The following is a 16,670-nucleotide window of genomic DNA, read 5'->3' on the forward strand; positions in this document are numbered from 1 at the left end:
ATAAAGGTCATCACAAGCAAGTTCAATAGTGGATATGCACACAATAATTATAACAAAGAATAAAAGAAATTAGAGAGAGATCCACTTCCAGAAACTCATTCATTCTTTTCCCATTTTTATATTCACAGACACTTTGTATTTACAATTAAAGTCACTATTTCAGGGTTTTGTTTTCAGAAATCAAGCCTCTTAAAATTGTCTAATCCTATATGCTGAGTGAACCAGTCAGAATATATTAAACTCAGAAAACAAAACATTATTTGATGGACCATCAAACAAGGTGAAAATTTCATAAATTACTCCAGAATCCAGCTCCTTACAAATTCCTTAAGTTTGATTAGGTACTTTTTAAAATGTTACCTATATTTTTTTGATCAAGAGATTAGGTAACTTCCACACCTGAACAGAAGCATCTCTGAAGGTAAAGTTTCATGTTAGCTTCCAACAAAAGCACAATTTTGGCTCCACTTCTAAGTATGCTCCTAAAGCCTCAAATTTGGCATACAAAATTGAGGCAACAGGCATCTTACCTAAATCCATATTTAAACATTTAAAGAAGGAATAAAATATTTTAGGATACAGCTCTTAACAGGCCTCAACAACGTAAAGGAAAGCTTCTGGGGTTTAACGTTTCTACATGCTCATCCAATTATTTAGCTGATTAACAAAAAATGTTCCCTCCTCTGTCCCTCCTCACTCTCCCAAAAAAGTAGTTGCAATTATTAGACAGAATGCAAATTAGTAGCTCAAAGGGACAACATAAACAACAATTTTGAAGTTGATTCCATGGTTGTATTGTAGGTTCACAGGAATTTGTGCTAGAGATTGCTTGCCTAAATACATGTGGCATGCACATAAGTACATTCATATATAGAAACATAATAAAGATTTATGTGAATTTACTGTAACTAAAATGAATTTGTTTGTTCTCTCAACCCGTAATAGCTCTTAGTTATGTAAATAGTTTAAGTGTTCAACATGACATTTTATAAACCTTATTAATAAAATGTTTTGCTAAAATAAATGTGGTGGCTATTAAAATCTACATAGAAAATATAAATAGTTCTCTATGTAAATACAACTAGCAATCAAATATTCAATTAACGAATCTATACTGTATAACTCTGTACTACAGTGTTATTTGACAACCATGTACAGAGGTTATATTTCTCAGACTTAAATTTATATGGTAGACAGAAAAAAGTCTGTAAATGTCAAGTAAAGTTTCCCATACTCGTTGATCAGCAGCAAGATTTAAATTTAAAAGCCATTTCTGAAAACTACATATCTTTAATTGTGACAAATGTGACTTGACATAATATTTACATACATAGAATTCATAAAGAAAGCATCTTGTTTAAACCACATAATATCCTTTAATAATCTGCAGGGTTAAAGTATTCAAATTTATAGTCTGATTCCAGAAATGAACTTACTCAAAAAAGGGACAGAAGACAAGGCATTTCAGCATAGCTGACTTTAGTGAAAGGAAACACAATACAGTCATTGGCATGTTTCCACAAGAAAAGTCTGGCTCCCAGATGCTTCTCTTATAACTCCTTTAAAAATGTTCTACCAAGACATTTTTGCATTCTCTGTGTTGATCATTAACTGCACATTGACAAAAAAAAATTCAGCAGCTTTCACCATTTGGATACTTTTATGAAAAGTAAAAAACCCACACCACTGCCTCTTTTCACTGTTTATGGCCCATGCCATCAAACTAAATTATGTCAACTACGCTAAATCCTTTCTCCAGCTTAAATAATGAAATAATTGTAAGAATATTCTTGTTATGATTCACTAGTAAACAAAAATCAGGTTAAATCATAAATAAACAGAAAATTATAGCTGCAACGCAGACTGTTTACACATACTGTATTTTGTGTAGCATTCCCACATTTATTTCTACAAATACAGTCCCATTACCCTATTCTCATACGTTAAGTCCAGAGTGGGACCAGCAACTCTGGATGTTGGATCTTACTAGCCCTACACGCCACATACCACGATGCACCTCAGAGAGATGAGGTAGGACAGCAGGGATTTGGAAGTAGTTCACAAGCAGGAGATGGCAACTGCTCCCCAGGCAGCTCACCATGTTACTGTGGGATTGGCATACAGCTGGATCTCAGAAAAACCCAGGGCCCCCAGAGTCCCAGATTACTTGAACTGCCTCGCAGCCAGTACTTTGAATTACCCAGCTTTCATGCCAGAGACACAGCACAGTCTCAGTTGCACTGTAAGAGCCACCACTTGTAGGCCTGATCTAGGCAGTTTAACCAGAAATTAGGTCTTATGACCCCTATGGAAATTTTGACAAAATCGTATCCATCTTGAACTTTTGTTTATTGAATTATCTGAAACTACTGTTCAACATTTAGTAATGGAGATGCCTCACTTCTTAAGGAAATAAATTTGAGACAGGTATGGAAGCAAGTATAGTTTCGGTTAGTCTATTCTGGGACAATGGAAGGACAACCCTCATGCTAGGGTCCACAGGCTTTTCTGTAAATAGTGCTTTGTTTTTAAAATGAGATTCCTTCCTTTAATTCCCAGTTTTACTCACTGTTGCCTTCAAGATTCAAGGACAGAATAACTGTTACAGCCTGCTAAGACAAAACCCTTCCACAAACCAAAGACGGAAGTACTGGAACCTCTTCCTTAAAGATATTGAAAGGTCCCAAGATCTTAAACTAGTTTTCTTAGAACACAAACTCAGAGTTTTTAGGTGGAGAAAATCAAGATCTGTTAGGAAAAAGCAGACTTCAAAAAAGGACTGAAACAAAATACCCCTGTGCCAACCATACCGTTTCTGGATCAGAAAACTTTCCTCCTACCTTGCTGTCTAATCCAAATCTCACTGACTTGCCAAAAACATTCCTCAGTCTCTTCCAGCTTCTTAAAGCATTCTTTCCTTTGCTGCTGAAGCTTATCTGTGTACCTGCACTCTGCACTTCCCTGGAGCATCCCTCTCTACTGTAGGGCACAGCAGACTGCTGCATCTTGCCCTCTTCTGCCTGGTCCACTGTGTGGTCTGGAAGTTGTACCCTGCTGACCATTTTCCTTTCCTAGGAGCAACCAACTTGCTTCTTTCAAAGACTCCTACCCAGCCCAGGGAGCACCATCCAAGACCACGAAACAGGCAGCCTTCTCCTATGTTGCCTTCCTTGTATATGTGTAAACTAAACATGACATCCACTGCAAACACAGTACACTGTAACACACAAGCAAATCAGATATGAATGCATATGACCAGCAAAATTCATGAAGCTCTGGTTAATTAGTATTTTGTTTGGCTTATTTCTCCATTTTGAGGAGGGTGGGAAGGAAAGTGAGTAGCACATAAAAAGCACACTCGGAGGAAAAGACATATACAAGAAGGATTTATGCTGATGCCTTTCTTAAGGCTGAAAAATTCAAGTAAGAGATTTGTGTCTACAGTAACAGAGTGATTAATTCAGCCTTTAAAGCCCACCTTGCTGCATCTTATTTGAGAATCCAGTTATATAAATTATGGTTCTTTAATAGCTACCTCGTGGAAACCAGAAAAGTTGAGAAGCGATAGCCTGAGGCACCATATAACCTCTGGTTGCTCTTTTTTCTCAAAAAACTCTACCTAATGGTTTTAATAGCCTGATACGCAGTCATTCGTCACAAATTCAAAAAGTAAAGGTTCCTTGATCTATCTAAATAGTCTTCATCACAGTTATACCCAAGCAGTAAAGCAAGCCCAACATTTCTGTTTTCATAAATATACACAATACAATTGACATTTTGCTTTGAACTTGCTAAACTACATCAATTCCTCACATTTTTGGTTAATAAACTATCTCACATAAAGACATTTCTTCTGAATCCTTTGCAATAGAATTATTGCAGTGCTTCTTAATTAGATAAAAACAGTGCTACCAAAGAAAACTACTTTGCTTTCAAAAGAATGAACTTTGGGTCCAAAATCCATTGAAGACATGCATGCATAAACAAAGCTTTGATCACATTTAACATGAAGCCAGATGTCAGAAAGTCAACACTGAAAAAACTGTGATACAAGTAAAATTACTTTGTGTGATTTCGTCTCACCAGGATGACAAGCTTTTCTAAGACAGGATTCTATCTCTTGATAACAAACAACTTCTGTCACATACTGTTCACATCAGATTGGTTTTACAAATCAATAGTGTCAAACATTGTTTAGTGCTGGTGCACAGAAAATAGTATAAAAATAATTGATCAGTACTTGCAATAAAATATCTTATTTCAATAAGTAAATTCCTTTCAATGAGTTGTGCTAATTAGTTTCCAAAAGAGTTCTTTAAACAAAAAAATGCATGATTAAAAATACTTCCTTTTTAGATGTTATTAAGTATGCCTTCTAATTTTAAGTAAATAAGCTTCAAAATGCCAATAGGCAATGCAGATTTAACAATCAATTCCTGGTTTATTGGCGGGGGGGAAACACAACAGACAAGGGGGTTGTCTGATTGGTCTTTAGGATATTTTCTTTTTTTTTTAATCTCTGAAATACAGAAATAAAATTCAGCCTTTGCTAACTCAAGACTTTGATAAAAACTGCCTTTCCAACATGAACTCCTTCAGTTTGTTGTAACAGTTCACAACTTCAGGAAGGTCGCTTCTATTTTCTCTACTTGTAAACTCTGAAACCTACGAAGTCTGAAACACCTGAAAACTATGAAGTCTTGCATGCAGTTCAAAGAGAGGAGAATAAATACCTAAACTTAATAGCACACATTTTCCATTTACTGTAGATATTGTAATTAACTTCTTTGAATCTCACTGCTGACCAAATTTTCTGCAGTCGAAGTATATTACTAAATAAAGAATATTCTTTTCTAAGAGTATTTCTCAGTAGACAACCCCACCCCAAGTCCAAACAGTGAATACACCCCTCACATGCCAATCAAACTAAATATGAATACTCAATTATTATTCCATTTTTATTGGCCTCCTCACTTGCACGTTTGTGAATGTGTGTGTGACAGGGGAGCAGGGGTTGAATTGCATCATGGACAGTAGGCTTCCTGACAGCTATGGGCCACCTGTTGTTCACAGACCACCACTTTATATTTACCTTACAAGAAACACAGAAGAGCCTGTGAACCTTATTTTTCTTTCCAAAAACTTCCCACTTCCCACTCAATGGACATCTCATTCTTTTCAGCTACAAGAGATTGTCTTACCTCCTCTTCCATCACTGACACCTAACATCAATAGAAAGAAAAGGTTCCCTCTTTAGATGTAGGATTACATTAATTGAAGATAAAGCCGAATCTCTTGTGGCAAACAAAAGCTGTGGTCCAGGTATCAAGTTCCTAACCGCCTTCTGGATGCAATGTCTTTAAATACAAAAAGTTGTCTGGATTCGTAACTCATGTCTCCTGAGCATTTAGTACTAGCTGAAAGACACTCCAAGGTACATATAAATCCCATAAGCATACTGCCTCAAAACCCAGAGTAACAGAGAATTCAGACATAGCTCTATTTCATCATAGCAGTTGGGATTTGGCACTATACAGTTGAAAGAGATTGGTTTTCAATGATTTTCGTGTCTGGCATATAATCAAAGACACTTAGTAGACCCCAAATCCCAGTGATCAAGAAAAAAAAAAAAAACCACACATCTTGGACACAAAAAAAATCTTTACCATTCCCCGACACCGAAAGGTAGTTTACATCCGCTTTTCACTGCTCTTGTTTTATTTTAATTACTTTTGATTTACAGCTAATTGAGTAAGCCCTGTAGCAGCCCCTTCTCCTTATTCTGGTACTCCACCTATCAGCAAGATATTATGGGCAAAAATACTCGATGTATAAAAATAACGTAATGGCTAAACAAGTTAAGAAATCGAGATTTTTCACAACACTGAGATGCAATCTTTGAAAAAATGGTTTTGAAGAATGACCTATCCTCACTGCTTTAAAAGGAAAAAAATCCCTTGCTGTGTTCTTGAATCTGAAAGATGTTGTAATGGAAATGATTCAAAACACTTCCAGTAATTACTTTGGAAACTCATCTTTAGTACTGTCCTCAAAAATGCTGATCGTACATCTGGCCTTTTCAGCTCCAAATATTCCAGACCCTACTTGTACTTTATACTTTGAAATCACTTCATTTACTAATTAAAAGTACTTATAACTCTTTCTGTGGAAAAAAAATAAAAATAAAAAATTGATAGAACATCAGTATTACATACAACATCTGAGGACAAGTAGTAAAGAATTCCCTAACTACCTGAGGCAAACAACAAATGCTGGGAGCAATTTGGACAGTATACCAGGATATGTGATATACTGACTTAACACCAATGATCACAGGTAACATCTCAGATTCCATAATCACCTGTGTCTCTGCTCACTTAAACTTACTGCTCTGGTTTACAACAACCAATTAACAGTTTCTTCATTATAGCTTACTGGTTTTAGGAACTGATTATACAGCTGTAATCCACAACTGGGACTGCTTGACACCAAATGCTATGCTGGACCCACAGACCCTGACTGTGATATATTGAAAACTCTAAAATAAGCAAAGGTCTTCTGAAAAGGCATTTTCATTAACACAGTGCTGTGAAATCTTTACTTCTAGTGTCAAAAAGTCAATACATCTGACACTACATTTTGAGAACACAAATATTTGCTATGAGTTGGTGTTCATGAGTGACAGATCAAGCTTACACTCAAACTCTACTACATAATCATTACTTCCTTCTTCCCAAGAAGAGATAAATCAGAGATCACATTCTTTTCCCCCAACCCTCCATGCTCATGAAAAGGGTACAACATCATAAAAACAATTTGCTGCTTCAAAGTTCCAGCAATCCAGCAACAAGAGAGGATGAGGATGGTATTAAGTTACGCTGCTTAACTGCACAGGTTAACTGTTAGAAAAAATTAAAGCAACAAAGCTGCTTAAAGAGACAACCATAAAATAGACAGGATGATCATTCCCTACCTTCATACTCAATGTCAGAAATAAGTTCTGAAACAATATCAACATAATTCTGAAACTATACCAGAGACTTTGTTTAAAGTAAGCAAACAAATTAAAAAGTGTTTCTTTGCATAACACACTTCCTATTACATACAACTTAAGACATTTCTTACCTTCTCCTGAGCTTTGCTTTAGTTACAGAGTTTGCCTAGCTAAGCTTCCAGCTACACTGCGAAACAGAATTATTGGCCAGATAGCTGGGCTTGACCAAACTGTTTGGCAGAGGACTGGTAGCAGGAATCAAAAAACAAAAGCAAGCTTTCCATTCCCATGATCCTTGGCCCAATCAGAGATTGAATCAATCCTCAAATTTAATTTACAGCAAACTAAGAACTGACGCGAGTTCTACTGGCTGCGTTACTTCTCCACAGCAGTTCCCCTGACTAGAATCACCACAGCACTGAATTTCACTGTCCTTACCCCTCTCTCACCCAAAAGTTCTCCGTGTTATGGACAGGCTGAGAAGAGATAGCACAAAGCCAACAATGCCAGCCTTGTGTCACATCACATTGCTTTGGAATTTCCAACCTTACCTATTCTGTAAGGGCAGCTTTTTACCTCCATGCACCAACTAAGCACCACCAAAGTAAGACTTGAACCTTATCTTTAGAATCATTTTACTGGAGACTATACTGTACACCACAGAAACTATTGCTATAATGCAAGTTCGTGAGCAGAAAGAGAACAGAAGAAAAAAGACAACACAAGATTGAAAATTAAGGTAAGTATGTTAGCTTAGATTTACACCTTTTTTCTCCTATTGTGCAAGAGTGTTGTAGAGAGTACACAAACCGAGTTGAGGTTGTAGAAAGGATCAAGGTGGCAGGCAGTAGTTAGCATTGCAATTCTGGATATGTGCTCCATACAGATGTGAAACCACAGAAGACAATACTGAAGGCCCTTAAAAACTATGTCACTGAAAGCCCGAGTTAATAAAAAAATTCAGTCTTCAAGGGCTGTAACAGATGACAACATCTTTAAACCTGGCAAATGTTCTTTCTTCTGACAAGCACAACTCCATTGTTTAAAACAGCCCTAAGCTAGAAACTCTATGCATCTAGGTAGCTCTACACACCACACAGTTATTTAATACTACAGTTTTAGAAGTTAATTTATGTTACAGCTTATAATATCCAGCTGTGGACTGCAAAATTATATAGAGTGTAAAAAGGTAGAAAATATATAGCTAATTAGCAAAAATCAGCCTTTATTGACAATATTTTTAATTTTGCTTAATGAAGTCTTCCTCTGTGTTTTTATTAAAAAACAAAAAGACAAAAGCTTAGTTTGTTGAAGACAGTATAAAGCTTTCTTTTCCTGAAGAATCTTGCAAGGAAGGTTTTACAAGTTGGGAAATCTTTGGCAGTTCTGATGTTTTTGACTCTACCTGAATAACCACACTAAAACACTGACTAATACCAAGAACCAGGAAAATGATGCTTCTATGGTAAACATGAATTTGTATGTGCTATTAAAGAAGAAAGTAACTTAACAGATCAAAAGATTAATTTTCCCAACTCTCTTTGTACCCCCTCCAACTATCAACCCCACTCATCCTGCCAGCAGACAGTACAAATTGAATGCCTCTGAAATCTATGTTTTTAATAGGTTAATAGACTGTTATGATTCTGGATACTGGTTTGAAGCTATCCAGCTCCTGCCTGGAAAATTGATCTACACTGTCTCCTGCCACAGGTTGGGGGGGGGAGGGGGGGGGGGAAGCTAAGCAATGATATAGCTAGAGAATACATCATCAGTCAGTCCTGATTACTGCAACAGCTCTCGAAAATTCCCGATTTTCAAAATTGTGCAAAAAATTTCCATATCCTCTTTTTAATCCAAACACTCTTTATTCAAATACCAAACCCAATATTACCAAATGGACTGCATCATGAACTGGCTTAATTTGCTTCTGAGATGTTGATATAAAAAACACTGGAGAACCCCTAAATGCAAAATTTTACTTACTTGAGAAATAGAAAATTATAGCCAAATAAGTGATAACAAGGTAAATGAGCTGTGTACTTGAAATTCAGTATTTATAAAGCTCGTGGGTCTGCAGAAACAGAGGATCAGAAGCCTCTAACATGAAGATGCTTTGAGGATAAAAACAAAGTGAAGATTAATTTCTTCTCCCTCTTCACAGGGATCTAGCATATTTGCCTTCTGCATTCAAGAGCTTAGCATAGTTTTGTGGCTGTACAAATAATTCTTTTTTTCTGTGCTCTTAAAAGGCATTCAGAATTCCTTATGTGTTTTGTATTATTAAGTCAGGTAACAGCAGGGATAACGATGCTCCACCCATTGACCATGAAAGGAAGAACAAGTGGTTCACTTACCTGGGAAAATAGAAAGGACAGCCAACTGGAATTAAATGCAACTAGTCAGGCCTAATTAAGGCACATGAGACTGAAGTGGAGTACACTCTTTTACCAAGTTTAGATGAACAGCTATACAAGAACCAAAATACATCCTACTCCTGTGACGTTTGTTAACTAGCATTTCACCTAATACTCTTCAATATGGTATGGATTAAGAAGAGAAGGACTGCTCTAAAGCATCAGAGCCGTAAGTTTTTAACTCCATTTAAGCAAATGACTATTAAAGCACATTTATGGAAGAGAAAAAGATGCTTTAATTAGCTAAACTCTATTGCAAACTTATGCTTTATTTCTACTTAGTTATGCCAACACATCACAGCCAAAATTAAGAGCTCCACTGTACAAGGTAAGATGGTCCTTCCTGAAAAGTGTACCATTCAAAGAGACAAGATGAAAAAGCATGAGATAAAGAAAGATAATACCTACTTGATAACATGAAAATGAAGCACCACTCCAAGATCATGCAGAAAGAAATTCATTTAACTAAAAACTGAAACTAGACTTCTTGAATAACAGAAGAGCTATCCTTTCTTTGTGACAGCTGTTCTGTTACATTTCAGATTTATTAGCCACATTAGGAGACAACAGTTCCTGAAAACTGACATAAAAGTGGGATGTAAGTGAAAATACTCTAAAATCTTGCAGAATCATACCAAGGCAGCAATTCTCTGAAGACAGAGCTTAAAGCAAAGAACTCAAAGCATATATTAACTATTGGCCTTCTACCAATATTTTATGTGTTACTGCTCCAGATCTACTTACTGTTTCAGATTCCAATAAACAGGTAAGATAAGTGAAGCTCAGAAAAGAGTAATTTATCCCAGGATACATCTAGAGCTTCTTTAACAAAAGCACAAGCAAGCATACAAGATCACCTTCTGTAAGAGCCTGAGCACCCAAAAAGCACTGCAATAAGGTTTGGTGGGATCCTCTAGCTAGAAGATTAAGCCCTGTAATGTAGTTTGTATATTCACTGCAGAGGAGTTTTTCAGCATGCCACACTGCACCCCATTTCAGCAGAAATTGTATTCTGTGCTGAAATAGTCATCTAGGTACAATTCGAAGAAATGGAACCAAAAAAACCCAGCTCTTAAAGAACTGAGTGCTGCTGCAATTTTACAATTTTATGATAATCATTTTCACCAGTCACTCATTCTCTGCTCCTTTGGTTCATTGAAATGACCTTAAAATTAAAACCAAGGCATACTATAAAATGTTCTTTTCTCCAATGGTCAGAATATTCAACCTAAAAGATACAGAAAGTTAGTCAGCATCACATGACACGACTAATTTTTCCTCTCAAGTTATTGCTGATAATTGCACTGCCCCAAACAGCGAAGGGTGCAGAACACTATTTTATACAAAGTGATTATTTAATTGTCATATCACTTTAAAATATCATTTGTTAACTAATGGTAACTGAAAAATTGATTTTTTTTCATAGCTTCTTAAAATATAATCAAGAACAGCCACCATTCTCCTAATACTTGAATGTCTACAATCAACTCCAAGAACTTTTTCCGAGCTCTTTTTCTTTTGTTTCGCCATCTGATAGATACACTTGGACATCTAGAGGCATAATCATTTGACCACATCAGAAAGTCCACAGTTAAAAGTTTCTGTATAATCATAGTCATGCTGGAAGATATGAAACAAAACAATGTCAATACTCATGTTACTTTATTTACAGTTCATCTCCAGAGCCCTTTCAAACCAACACATTGCTTTCTTGTAGGATTATAATATCATGGATTAGGCAGCAGCTGATAACATATGGACTGATAGCAAACTTTTGCTTAATAGAAATGCCAAAATGAATAAAGAAAAAAATGATGGGCAAGTTGGTGGAAAAAGCTGAACAGCGAGTCAATTTTTTAATTAAAAAAAAATTCCATACCAGAGAATGTTAATGAGCCAAAAGTCCATGGAGACTACTTTTACACATTCTGCACTATTTTGATGCCCCTGCTAAAGAAAACTGGACTGTTCTCACTCAGACCTGGCTGAAGACACATTCTTTTTTCAATGTCATAACAAAACTTGAAATCTGAAAGTATCTTATTAATCGGGTTACTTTACTCACTTTTAGCCACTCAGAGTTATTAAACTAGGATTAGAGAAGACAAAATGATCACAAGTCACAAAGTAAAAAATTTCAACAATACCTTTAACTTCTTCATAAATGCTATCATCTATTGGTTCACTGCTCACTTGTCCAACATCATCATACTCTTCTTCCTCCTCAGGAATAGTATTAGATTCCATATCTATGTAACAGCAGTTTAAAAAGTTAACATTTACTAGAAAAAAATGCATAAGCAGAAATTTACACAAAATGAAAACAATTCTGCTGTGACCTGGTGCTTACAGTATATTCTGCTTATTTTCTTATAATGTTCATAAAGGAGAGCTTTCAAGCTAAATAGTATTCTTTAAGAAAAGCAAGAATCTTGCAAAAGGAGAAAAGTCATATAAAAGCTACAACACGACTGAAAACTGGGACTTGCTATTCAAAACTTGGACAAGTGGGAATACTACACATAAAAACACAACAGATATGCTAATGGACAGAACTACCATCACTAAGCAGTATTGGCAATAAAGGAAGGCTACTGCTCTACTGGCTGTCTTACCTTGAATTACAAATTTGACTTGCTGTACCCATTCCTCAGCTTCTTTGGGAGTGGCAGCTGTAAACTATTAAACGTTTATTAATAACTACTAGTAGTAATGACAAAAACACAACTACAATTTCATTAGCAATAAAAAAGAGAGACTGTAGCATTCTCATCACTTCCTCAAGAAACCATTAGTAATTCTTTTCATGTCTTCTGGTACTTTTCTTGCAAGGATGCTTCTTATAATGTACAGCTAATTTTGACAAATTTACGTAATTGAAGGAGAGGATGATGGATTTGAAACTCTGATCAGCAGCTGGCAGCTGTGCAGAAAAAAGCTGCTTCTCTTCATCAATGTCAAAGACAGAACTGATGAACAAAATTTGCCCTTGACAATTAGAAGACACCCATGAATTTCTTTAGACTGCTGGGTACAGTTTTCTTAAAAATGTTCTTGTCAGACTCCAACACACTACCTGACAGCTTAATTAACTGGCTTTCAACTGCAATCTCAGATATTTAAAACTTATTAAACTTACATTCCATATTGATGTCTAGCTGATAGATCTCTGAATTGCACAGCTGATATGTGCCTTTACGTAGATTTTCCTTGCAAAGCCATGACCAATACAATATGTATTTAACACTGATACATATTTTAACTTTTTTTACTGTTTAATTCATCCAAGAAATCGCACAGACATACTATACAATAGATATTAAAATGCTAACATTGAAATGACCAACAGATAAAGATGATAGATTTCCTTGCTCTTGTCCAAAAAAGATAATATTTGAAGACATACATACATATTTTAAATCAGATTTTTTTCCTAATATATGAATATACAATACAAGCAAGCAAGGGCTTCCTCTTTTCATTAAGATGTCAGTGAAAGTTGTTTTACTGAAATGTTAATTCAGTAACTGGAATTGTAACGGCTTTATCAATTTAATTTCAAGTCAACATAAAGAAGTCCAACCTGATAAATGCGCTTATCAGGAGCAGAGATTTCAAAACAGCAATCTTTCTTTGCATCCTTCCGAAGGCTATTATTCATTCTGATGGTGTAGCCCTCTAAGGCAAATTCACCTTTCTGCTGTTTGTCTGTTGGAGATAAAAAACAAAGTTAGAGTTTCATTTACAACAGTGAACGTAAGTGGCTCAGCAGGTTATCATTTATTCAGATTTTGTTTTCTATTCCATGAATTTTACAAAGAACAGGGAGGGTTTTAGCAAAATGATTAAGCGATGCTTCTGGAGATAAAGCTTTATTTTAAAGGAAGATGTAGACAAAAGTACATTTTTCTGTACTAAGGAATTCCACAGGGGGATGTTTGCAGATGGTGGTCTTATTTAGTACGAAGTGCATGTTATGACACTTGTATCTAGGGAAAGCCAAGAACTGGAACTTGCAAGACACGTTTCCTATAAATCAGTGTCTCTTTCAGGTTCAGCAAACCAATGGGAAAACCTGTCTAGCTCAGAACTTGCTGAGCTCCCTCCTAAACTAACCACTTCACTCAAAAAACAAACTTCAAACTCCTTTTTAAGCAATTGGAAAAGCTTCTTTTCACATTCTCCCACCCACTCCCAGATGTGCCTCCTTTCCACATGGCAGAAATACAGAATGAATTTTGTTATAAATTCAGGTGTGTGTTCCAAAAGCATTTCTCTCAACACAGCAAATGTTTAATTAGCTAATAAAAGTACTGAGCCCTACCACAGTTTATTATGTAGAGCCATGTGGTCGTTTTAAAGACAATTTTACTTTTCAAAGGTTCTGGTTTATAAAAGTATCACTTACAACAGGCCTGAGTTTAAATATACTGCATGTTGGGCAAGTGGCACCAGTGCGCTCCTTCTGAGCTCTTCAGGCCAAACCCTACACGTGATTCTATGTGCTCTGGCATGTTTTGGTGAATATTAAAAACAAAGCAAACTAGTAAAAGTAATTCAGTTTTGCAATTTCTGTAGATCACAGTGCAGCATTCAAGTGAAGATAAGCATCATCAGTCACATTTTGCTCAAGCAAACAAAGAACAAAGTGCAGTTGCAAATGAAAGAAAATGCCATTAAGTGTGGGGTTTTTCCACAGTACAGAAAAGCATTAATTAACAATAAGCATCAGGCACAACAGCAAAACTACTTTAAGTATTGCTGAACAGAACTTAGGTGCAAATCAAGCATCCATTGCTTATGTTTGTCATGAAAAGGAGAAAACTTCTACAGTAGATAAAAAGGGAAAAACTACAATTTTCAACATAATTTTGTCACCTTTCTGGAAATCTAATAGGAAAGGAAATCTTTTTTCCACTCCTGAGAGGGCAAAAATTGGCTAACACAGCAACATGAACATCAGTGGACATAAGGGCAGTCACCATAAAAATAATCTTGCTAGTAATCTTACATGCACATAGACACAAATTCTTTGTCCTTCCACATTTTTATGAACTCTCACCCAGGGCAAGTAAATACTAAATAACACAACTATATGAGAAAATCCAGGGCACTGTTCTATTTTCTCTTCTAGTCCCTTCCCCTAAAGTAAGTTTTATTTTGTCTTAATTACATTAAGTATTAGTGATACAGGACTAATATTTTATATTTGCTCAATCCTCCACCCCTATATCAAACAGCACACAGATGTAAAATTCATGGAATTGCACCACCGCAGATATTAGAAACAATAACTTGCAGTAGGTTAACTAGGTCCCCTTTTAATGAAATTCGTTTCTGCCTAGAAATTTTATTGTTCCCTCACTTGTGACCTCAGGGAGAACATGAAGTGAAACATACTGTTTCTCACTCTCCCATGCTTGAGGTTTATCAAAACCCAAGAAGATAGAAGATAGGAGCACACAGACAGAATAAACAAAAGGTCAAAAGGTAAAAACATTTTGTCACGATAAAAATGAGGCAAGTATTCAAATTTAGTCTCTTAGATTATTTCTGAGACTGCTTCTCTGTGATATGGATGATCCCTTTTATGGTAATACAGTTATACAGAGCTAATCTCAGATGATCTCCATTCTGGTACTCATTCTTGCAAAGAGCATTACAGTTAAAACACAAAGATGCTGTACTTTGCACTGGAAGAGGAACGTGGTGCATGGTATCCATATGGTATTTGATTGGTTTACTGTTTATACTGTCTGTCATTTCTCTGAACACACCAATCCAGTGCTAATGAAAATTACATGTATGCACCACCAAAAAAATATATATCCTTTGCTGTTAAATTCTTTCACTGGCCTTTATAGCAACAGGCTAGTCATAGCATTGCTACTTTCGCTTCTAATTGCCTGTGCAGTAAAGTACCCCTGATTAAAGTCCAGTGTAGCATTACGCATATGCTTAAAATGTTGGCCATAAGGAAATTTTAAGACAATGAGACACTTCACAGCCCTGACCCAGAACCCATTAAAGTTGAGAGAAAGACTCTCAGTATGCATTCACACTCCCTGTGGCAACAAGCCAGAGATAAGACCTAGTATGTCCTGAGAAATGGCTCCACAAATACAGAATGGCAGGACACAGGTCAGTTATAGCTCAGCTGCATGCTCTGATGGTGACAAGCAATGGAGGTCTACAAATCCCAGTTGCTCTTGCAGAATAGACCTTTCCAGGCAGGACTGGAGACCAACCCCATCACCTGATCACCACAGAGCAAACCATGACCATGGTAACTGTTTGGCCAGGCACAGCAGTCAGGTGCAGACTTGAAGGCAGGGCCATCTTGTGATCATCAGACTCAACAATCATCTCGACTTCATTTATCAGCAAAGGCTTGCAGCTAAACAGGTGTGCAGGCAGACTTGGGCTTTCAGTTTAAAGCTGCTGTGTGAAGTTAGTGCCACAGTGACTTCTGTGAACTTTTACATTCAGAGTTATATTTGTATTAAAAGTATTTTCTGAACACTGTGCTTTAGGGAGAGTTAAAAACAGGTTTTGATGTTTAAAAACTTTGAAGACTTAAAGATTTTACTTGGAGACTTAAAATTAGATATAGTTGTTTTTTATGGTGGAAGCCTTAAAAGTAGCTTCAAGGAAGCACATTTACATTACTGATATTTCACTTTCATTTTGAACCCCCTAATCAGAACCGGAGTTTAGCCTAGGCAGGAATACAACAGCATATTTAGGACAAACTAGGGAGAGACATGCGGATGGAACACGCTTCTCTGAAGAACAATAACATCCCTGCTGCCTCTTAATTTCTCAAGATAGGGCTTTGCAATTCAACAACGGAAAACCCTTAAGTTGTCCCAGAACAACATAGAACAGAATTGCAAAAAGTATAATACTATCAGTCTTGTAAAAACAAAAAGGATCATGAATGTCATCAAGCATAAGCTGTTCCACAATTAAGTCAAATCTCATTTCAGAATAAGCTGTTCTTTGCTCTCATCTCCTCCTCATCTTCCCTTCTCCCCATATCAGGCACACAACAGAAAAATAAATCTGGGTCTGTGTAGATCATTTTGCATCAGGAATTTAGAACTGTAAAAAGCTAGTATAACAAAGTGGAGAGTCAGGCACTAAGTATTAAAAAAAAGTCAAAACTAGTACATAGATATTTGAGAGAAGTAAATTTGGGGGCTATATTTAAAATAGAGAAAATACCGATCTGAATGAAATTAGAGAGCCACTTTAAA

The 16,670-nt window shown here is 36.3% G+C and overlaps 1 protein-coding gene across 3 annotated transcripts in view; it reads right to left on the bottom strand.

The window, feature by feature from the left end:
* SKAP2 (src kinase associated phosphoprotein 2) overlaps positions 1-16,670 on the bottom strand; it is a 120,677-nt gene that overhangs the window by 25,762 nt on the left and 78,245 nt on the right. For all 3 annotated transcript variants that reach the window (XM_075051158.1, XM_075051151.1, XM_075051142.1), the window contains 3 exons: positions 12,995-13,119; positions 12,027-12,090; positions 11,559-11,660 (listed from right to left, as the gene is read on the bottom strand). In XM_075051158.1, coding sequence (XP_074907259.1) covers positions 11,559-11,660; positions 12,027-12,090; positions 12,995-13,119 — 291 coding nt within the window. The remainder of the gene's footprint in view (positions 1-11,558; positions 11,661-12,026; positions 12,091-12,994; positions 13,120-16,670) is intronic.

This window comes from Buteo buteo, chromosome 2 (genome assembly GCF_964188355.1).
Source record: "Buteo buteo chromosome 2, bButBut1.hap1.1, whole genome shotgun sequence".
Lineage (NCBI taxonomy): Eukaryota > Metazoa > Chordata > Aves > Accipitriformes > Accipitridae > Buteo > Buteo buteo.